This window comes from Exserohilum turcica (assembly GCF_000359705.1).
Source record: "Exserohilum turcica Et28A unplaced genomic scaffold SETTUscaffold_12, whole genome shotgun sequence".
Lineage (NCBI taxonomy): Eukaryota > Fungi > Ascomycota > Dothideomycetes > Pleosporales > Pleosporaceae > Exserohilum > Exserohilum turcicum.
The window spans coordinates 136,759-145,582 of record NW_007359937.1 but is presented as its reverse complement, the minus strand read 5'-3'; the positions used below and the strand labels follow the sequence as shown (position 1 = coordinate 145,582).

The 8,824-nt window shown below is 40.7% G+C and overlaps 2 protein-coding genes across 2 annotated transcripts; both read left to right on the top strand.

Annotated features, from left to right (window-relative positions):
* Positions 1–7,254: 7,254 nt before the first annotated feature.
* Positions 7,255–7,459, top strand: SETTUDRAFT_25864 (uncharacterized protein; the record flags this gene model as incomplete). Its single annotated transcript, XM_008024199.1, has 2 exons — positions 7,255–7,357; positions 7,410–7,459. The coding sequence occupies 2 exons, from the start codon at positions 7,255–7,257 to the stop codon at positions 7,457–7,459; spliced, it is 153 nt and encodes a 50-aa protein (XP_008022390.1).
* Positions 7,460–7,528: 69 nt separating this feature from the next.
* On the top strand, positions 7,529–8,635 carry SETTUDRAFT_25863 (uncharacterized protein; the record flags this gene model as incomplete). Its single annotated transcript, XM_008024198.1, has 1 exon — positions 7,529–8,635. One exon carries the CDS (start codon positions 7,529–7,531, stop codon positions 8,633–8,635), a length of 1,107 nt encoding a protein of 368 aa, XP_008022389.1.
* Positions 8,636–8,824: the final 189 nt, after the last annotated feature.

Here is an 8,824-nt window from a genome sequence, read left to right as displayed (position 1 = left end):
TTTAAACAAATTGTACCTAGAACGGCCTCTGGCCAAAGTCTTACATAGTCACTGACTGCAGATAGACTCTAATGGAATAATAATAATAATAATAATAAGCTCCATGGCATAGAGGCGTAGTGCTGGATCTTCTCACTATCTATAGATAGAGTTGTTGAGATAGATTTAGTAATACGCTCTAGCTATTTCCCTCAGTTGCCTCTAGATATAGCAATATTAAGTAGGTGGGATAGAGCTAGTTTTAAAGCTCTAAAGGCGTATTGTTATAGAGAATTGTTTAGTCTTATTCTAGGGGGGTATAGCGCTGCTTCTACCTTGCTAGGTATAGTAGGTAAGGTTCTAAAAGATCCTAGAATCTTTCTATAAGCTTAGTTTTAAAGCTTTTATCTTTAATTTTTAGCTACTATTTACTCTCTCTAGAAGATTTAGCACCCGTAGTTAGCTACACTAGTTACACAGGCTAGGTATAGCTGTCGTACTACTCTTAGCAAAAGGCCTTTATTTAATTTAGCTAGTCTGCTTAATTAGTAGAAAGCTGCGCTAGCCTGCTAGTTTCTAGTGTAGCTATGCTGTTTAAAATTAAGACCGCAGTTAAAGTAGACGCCTAGCTATCTAACTAGCTCTTTAGACTAAACTAATTCCTAACTAGGTAGAGTAAGTACTCTGCTTTAATCTTTTTTTAATCTTGTCTAGTTAACTAGTTTAGTTTTTAAGCTATTAAACTAGATAGCTAACTCCTTCGCTAGTGTAAAGAGGTTCCTAATTATCTTTTCTAGTAGCTTAACTAATGTTTTTCCTTACTAAAGTAGACAATATAGATATCTATAGATTGTCTATATAGGAGGAGGAGTATATACAGTCGTTTGTTTAAATTACTTTAAATAATAGTTTTAAGTAGATAAGAAATAGGATTAGAGACGCTAGACTTCCTTAGGGGGTTTCTATTAGAATCTTCTATAGGCTCTCTATTTGTCTATTAAAGGATAGCTCTAGCTCTCTATTTTCTAGAAAGGATTTTGTCTACGCTAATAGGCTATAAGGTAGGCTCTAGTCTCTTATAACTTCTAGAAGCTTGTTCTTAAAGACGTGATCAAAGGCGCTTTTAATATTAAGAAATATAGTAGTTGTAACTTAATACTTTTGCTTTTGTAGCTGTATATTATTATAGAAGAGTAAGGCAGCGTTAATAGCAGATTTCTTTAGTCTTCCACCTATCTATGAGGGGTGGAGTAGATCTGTAGTTTCTGCTAGTGTCCCTAGTCTTCTAGCTACTAGCCTTTCTAGTACTTTGCCTAGGCAGCTTAGAAGTAAGATTATGTTACAAGTAACAACGGGAAGGATCTCCTCCCTGGTGATGACAGTATGTTGGTTGAGGAACCACTTGGGATCCTAACCGGAAACGAAGGGCATCGCGGGGCTCGGTCACGTGATGTGCTATCCCGCCAAGGCTGGCCATCCGGGATGGCAGCACACGATGGGATGGCGGTGCCATCCCAACCATCCCGCCAAGATGGGATGGACAGGATGGCAAGACTGGAAGCAATGAGGATATAAGGATGGATGGATTTCATTATTTACTCTCGTTGTGGTCAACTCAAATTGTACTATCTTACTAGTATCTTTACTTAACAAGATTGTTACTTGTTAATCTATAGCAATATAGATTGGATTTGTTAATTAACCTTTGGTTAACTCCTATAACTCTTTTCCACCAAGAACATACGGCAAAATCCCATGGAGCTGATCCCGTAAAGGCTCGCTCGCCCTAACCCGGAACGAGATTAGAGAAGTATCAGCAATCCACCCCGTGTAACAGATTACTCTATAGGCCTTTAGAACTAAGTAGTCTAGTTTATTTAGCTTTTTTAAGATAACTCCTTTTACTTTTCTCTAGCACTTTAGGTAGTAGCCTAGATTAAAGAAGATAGAGTATATCTTAAATAGCGTTTCTAAGTGCGTTTAGTAGACCTTTTAGATAATATCTTAGCTAATAAGATTAGGCCTAGGTAAGGTAGTCTTTACTTTATTGTAGGCAAAGTAGAGCTTGTTCCTTGTAAGAGTAGGCTAATCCTACTTTCTATCTCCTTTATAGGTGTAGAAAGACAAAGTAGCTATAGTAGGTAGTAGGGGGAAAAGATCCTCTCTAAAAGCTTTGCATTTTTTAGTAAACGACTCCTTGCTTTTAATAGTAGGTATTCAAGTACTAAGGTTGTCTTTTGTATATGCTATAGCTTTATAGATTTCCTTTAGTAAGTCTTTTTGTAGGAAAGTCTCCTAGTGATCCTGTTTAGCCCGTCTAATAGCTCTTAGATATCTATTTTTCGTACTTAGATACTCTCGTTTCTATTAGTAGAGTAAGCTGTTATTTTCTTTTGCTGCTTCCTTCTTGTAGGCTCTATAGGCCCTATTTAGATCTCTTTTTTAGCTACTTAAATCACTAGTCCACCAAGGTTTTGGCTTTAGTTTTTAGTTAACTAGTAGAGTTAACGTTTCTAGTGATTTCTAGATAGCCTTTGTAAGATCCTCTCCTAGTTAGTCTAGCTTAGCTTCTAGAGGGGTATGTTGTTCTAGAATAAGCTTTCTTAAGGTATAGTTAGAGGGGCGTGGTAGTTGGAGTAGCCGCTCTTCTAGGTCTAGAGCTTTAATCTCTTTTTCTAGCTCCTTGTAGAACGTATTCTAGTCTGTTTGTCTAGTATTATATCGTTTTAGCTAGCTAGGCAGCTAGCTATAAGTGCTAATACTAAATAGTATAGCGTGGTGATTGTATCCTACTTTAGGTATAGTCTGCTAGTCCTAGATACTAGTTGCTATATTATTTATTGCAAAAGTAAGATCTAGTACGCTTTCTTGTTGCATATAAGCTCTAAAGAATGTGCCTACTCCTAGAGTATTTAGTAGAGTAAGATTCTAGGTATCTATCTACTCTACTAGATCTTCTGCTAGTATACTAGGGCTGCAATCTTTTAAGCTCTATCTAGGATAGTAGGTATTAAAATCTCCTAGAATAATTAAGTTTTCTTGTAGTGTTTCTTATAGTAGCCGCCTTTAGATTGTTGATTTTTCTAGCTTCTTTTAGAGGCTCTTCTTGTTATAAATGTTGTAGATATAGAAGCTAGAAGGAGTAGCTAGTACTTTAATAGCTTAGAAGTCGTTGTCGTCGCTAATAAAAGGAATAGTTTCTACTTCTAGATCCTTTCTAATATAGAAAAGTACTCTAGGCCTAAGAGAGTTATCTCTTAGGGTAGGTATTATCTGAGTATAGTCCTAGTGGGCTACTGATCTAGTATTCTTGTAGGTAAATTCCTTTACTAACTAGGGCTCTTATATAGCTAGTATCTTAGCGTCTACTTGAATAGTGTAACGGGTCGAGTCCTATTAGACTGCGCACGCAACTACAACGCGCCCACCGCGCCAAAAAGGCTGGCACAAGATATCAGAGCTGCTGATATCGTTGCGTAGTTGATACATAAGATAGCCACCGCTATCTGTACTGTAGCGGGCTACCTAGCCCGTTACAAATAGCTAGATTTAGCGCGCTTTCTATAGCAGGGCTATTTCTATTAACATTTATTTATAGAACTTTTAATATTCTAGTTTAATAAAGTAGTTGTTTTAGAGACTCTAGCTTATAGAATCTTGCAGTCTTAGCTATTATTATTATTATTATTATTATTCTAGTTTAACGTCCTTTTTCAGCCCGAAGGGCTATATAAGACGTGTGTAAGGGGCTGCGCTCTAGGGAGCAATCGCGAGGTATACAAGAGGTTGTATTCGATAGAGAGCTATAGAGTCTACTTGCGTGGTGTTTATTTACTTGTCGGAGAAAGGTTGCACCGAGTGTCTGAGCGCGTCGTCTGGGCGCCGCTCAGGCCTCGCACAGATGCCGGGTTGCAGAGTAAGACCTGGCGTCTGCTGCTTGACCGAGATTCCATCGAGGAGCTATCCAAAGGGCGTTCAGCCCGTTACAAAAGAAGCTAGAAAGAAGATATAAGAAACGAGCAAGGGCCTACTATTACTAGCCTTCTTACTAGAAACTAGTATAGGTATATAGGCGACTATTAGGTTTATTAAAGAGATAAAAGCTAGGACACAAGCCTAGTACAAAGGAGACACCAACAACTAGGGCGCCACTAGCACTAGTACCTGCCCTACACCTACCTTACCTCACCTACCACCCGCAAGACCCCCTACTACTATCTAATACACTAGGCTACGAGCCTTACCTTTATTTAGATAACCCCCTCCCCCACCTACATCAAATTAATAGAAACACGTAGATACTTGTAGACCTCTGGTCTACACGTCCTATATAGCCCTAGGGCTGAGAAAGGACGTTAAATTAAAATAATAATAATAATAATAATAATTGCCTGTGCCGCCGAACTCATCAAAATTAAGCACTGAGCCGAACGTGGGTTGCGTGCAGAAAGCGCCCCAGCACATGTTGTCGCAGACGTCTGAGAGATGGTGAGCATGTAAAGTAACGCTGTGAAAAGCGGTAGAAACCTTGGAAATCATCTGCACAGTTGAAAATCATTCCGGGAGATGCGACAGCGCCGGCGACGAAGCTCATTGTGATTATGTTTTTGAACAACATGGCGAAGGCTGCTCGGTTATGTTACCCACAAATGAGAACAAACGGTACCAGGTGGCTTGGAGGTTTAGGGGGCTAAAACTGCTATGTGATGATACTAGTTGGATAGGTAGTGAATATACTATCAGTGAAAAGATGGCAATACACTGTCCCCTTCACTGAAGCGGAGGTCAACATTGTTCTGAAAGGGCTTGCTCCAATAAATATCCCATGCTGACTTAGAATAAGGTTTCGGTTCTACAGCAACGTCTTATGGGGTGACATTTGGGTTTGCGGATCTGGCGGTTGTTTCGGTCCGAAGATGCTGCTGTTGACCTCTGACATGAATCTTTCACCGCATGTTATGATGCTGGCAATATAAGAAACTATTGGGTAGTAAACCAGCACCAACACCGAAGCTATTTGAGCTGTTACTTGATGGTATTGTACCTGTATGTATGAGTAGCTGCTGCACGAACCGTAATCATAGCTATCATTGCGATAGTCGTGGTGGTAGGCAGCTGTGCAGGCCCAAAGGAAGGTTACTACTACTAAATTGCATCAGCGCGAGGAAATTATGTGATACCCACGCATCAGAGGTAATCAGACGAGAGCTTAATCCAGACAACAAGCGTTATGTTCCCCGCACAATATGGATGCTGTAGGAAGTGTATATCACATGACTCGACCATAATATACAGCTGAACCTTCAACAACCTCTCGACCTAAAAGTGGTTGGAACTCCACAGAGATAACTTGTTTAAGGAACCATATGAGATATTCTGGGATAGGTAATTCGATGATTTATCGATCAAGGGTTTCTAACAACTGTTCATTGCGATCATCCACTGACCCCTAACCCTACTCCACAATAATACTAGGGCTACGAACAGGCTTCGTATGGGTCTGTTCCGCAGTGACGATTCTGCTGAGCGAAATATGCGACTTGTATGCCATGCTATCTTTTCTTTAGGCAAACTACCCTTAGGTTATCAGGCTCTATTGTATCTATATCACCTCTAAAAACATTGGCCCAACTTGCCTAACCTGCTATAGTCATTAGCCAGCGCTTAGAATGCGTATTATCGACCGACCGTGATATAGCAGCGGATTCTAATAATCTGCATAGCAATCGCTGCATAAAACATAGGCGCATGTTTGTACGTCTTGTGCGCTATTTCGATTACAGGTCTCCATGCAAGGACCCAAGTAATAATTGCCTTCTGGACGGCAATTCACATCCCAGGTTGCTACTGCAGTTGCTGCGAATAAAAAGAGAAGATTCATCTTTGAAGCCACCATAGTTTCTTTAACCCTTCAGAACTGGTTTTAGGGACTAATTTGAAGTGTGATAATTTTCAGGATTTTGATTTTTAAATATAAGTTGTTGAAATTTCAGGGGAAAACTCTTAAACAAGAAAGTCCTAGTGCTTATAGTAAGTGGGGGATTGTGAACTTAAGGCTTGTATTACAGAACGCTTCTAACTACATTATTACCTTAACTTACTAGCACTAGCCCTTTGCGACAAGCCTCGTATACTAAAAGATAACACGAAGATCGTAAATGATAGGGCTAGCTTAATGTAGCTTAGGTACCAACACACTATCACAATTTCTTATTTATCTTATGAGTGATTTTAATGTGCTGACGCAGCGGCTTTCACAACGCAGTAGAGTGCACATAATAAAACAGTAGTGACGTCCTATACCCTCATCCTTCTACACACTATATGAATCAGCCATGATATAACATATTTAATGTTTAGGAAGAGCATTACAGCTTCTCATATGTGACAGGTTAAACACCTTATCACTATCTTAGTAATATCTACTAAGGTTAGATTAGCGTACATAGGATAAGGGGCCCGCTAAGGCAGAATGCCAATCCGATAATTGTAGATGACCCAAGTCTAGTGTTTTCACTCAATACTCCAATTGCATTAAATATCAACATTGAATAGACGTTGAAAGTAGTTAGATCAGATAGAGCAGCTGCTCAACCTACCTTAAATAACATGTGATTCTTCTTCATTATCGGTTAAGGAAATATACAGAAGTTACAAGCACTTCAATACTGTGTCTAAGAGGGAAAATATTATATAGAGAAGAGGAAAACATGTCTTAAGCTTTGATCTAATATAACTAATTATCAATACCTACGAATATACGTGTCGGAAAAGCATCAAAGATGATTTATTCACTTAGGGATGCTTTTCTACTTTGTATAACAGAACTGACCAGGCATTTCAAAGTCCCAAATTAACTGGAGTTTGGCTCCTGGAGCAGCGTTTTTTCAATATACTTACCAAATATTTATAGAAGAGTGTGTTTGATTGCTACAGATCTTGTTAAATACCCGAATCTCGCACTCCTATTTATCAAGAGTATACTAGGAATCTCTGCCTCCTCTCTAGGAGCCATACAACGTAATGCAGAAGATACGAGATCGGATCGTGCCAGGCCTACATTCACCTTCACCCAGAGTTTTACACTTACTATCGCTATGTTCTAAAAGAATCGAAATCACTCAACAGTAATTTGATGACGTCAATAATAGATGAAGACAGGTGAGGATCCTTCACAAACAAAAACATTAACTTTTCCTGCCAACATCCTCGTCTTCTTTACCACAATTGCCCTTAACAAATTCTTGCCCTAACCGCTACAAAATTTCAGCAACAATGCCTTTGCTTGAACTGCCGCTTGAGGTGTTTGAACACATTACACATTTTCTGGTCGGTTCACTGGAGGTGACGAAGGTAGTCCAGTACCGCAAAGTATGCAGTAAGTCCTTGAGGTTGTCTACAGTGGGAATTCAAGACGCTGATCGTCACAGGAACCTTTGATCGCTGCATCGTTGAGGAGATTTGCGATCAGGCTTCCTGAATCACGTTCAATGAGCTCTTTGAGAGCCCCGGCCTCACGCACGTATTTCAAATCTACGGACGCGTCATCATGGCGAAGCGGGTCCTTCGTGGTGGTGTCCAAGATAATGCAGTACTCAAATTTCTTGAGGACTGTGTGCAATTTGCATTATCTCAAGGGTTGAGTAAAGGAGAGGATCAAGAGATGCGGCGCAATCAGTGCGCACTCAGGCTGTGCGATATGGTGTTGCTCTTAGAAGACCACTCTCTCAAACAATACCTTACAGACAACAACGACGGAAACGAAGCTGTAATGGTTGGAACAATGAGCGACACTATACCTGCCATTGCAGCAGCTTTGGGGGACACTGACATATTATTGAAACATGTCACTGTTTCCTCAAATATTTTTTCACCATCGTGTGGGCTATTGCCAAACGCCCTGAACGCTGCCGTGGTCTTCGATTCTTCCCAGACACTTCGTGTCATGCTCAACTATCTGCAGGATAATCCAAGCGTAACACAAGCTTCAGGTCCAGACCATGGAACGTCAAATGCTAATTACGCACTTGGGAATGCGCTTCGACTGGCAATTCGCAAGGAGAAGATCGAAGCTAGGAACATGATTCTCAACTTCATCGACAGTTCCGAAAAGCTCTTGCGGTCAACGTCGCATTATATCGTGGATGAGTCTATCAAGAAGCATCTGAAAGAGGGTACCCCTAAATCGCTGTTCGATGTCCTCTGCGAAAAGTCCGATATATATTCCAGCAGCAAAACACTTCGCAAATCAAAGACGTTTCTTATCCATGGTACCGACTATCTGGCTCTCTACAAATTCGGCAGGGGAAGAATTTTCGCATATTTACTCGAAAACAACATAATTCATTCAAATGCCCACCCTGCTGGATTGTCGTTGAGGGGATCAACTTCTCTCAGACTAGCTCTGATCTACAGACGCTATGATCTCGCTCTTATCTTGCTTGCAAACGGCGCGGATATCGATGGCAGGTCGAAAACTGGCGACATGAACACAGCACTGACCTACGCCACTGAATGCGGGCATGTCAGGGATGTTGAATTCCTTCTTTCGAATGGGGCTTCTGTGCATGGAAGGGGAAAGGATATGTACACCGTGTATGAGATTGCAGAAGAGCGTGGCTGGTACAAGTGCAAGCGGCTGATACTGCATCATTAAGAGGGGGAATCAATTTCTTCAGAGATGATTATCACTAGGAATGGTGCTTGACGGATATTAGGCTCGGGAGGCTCATGGGCTGCCGTTCCCGGATCTCCTTGCATATCCAATATTCGATCAACAGAGATGGACTTTTCATAACTACCAAATTCGACAAGAAGGACCACGAGGCTGGACGATGTTTGCGTT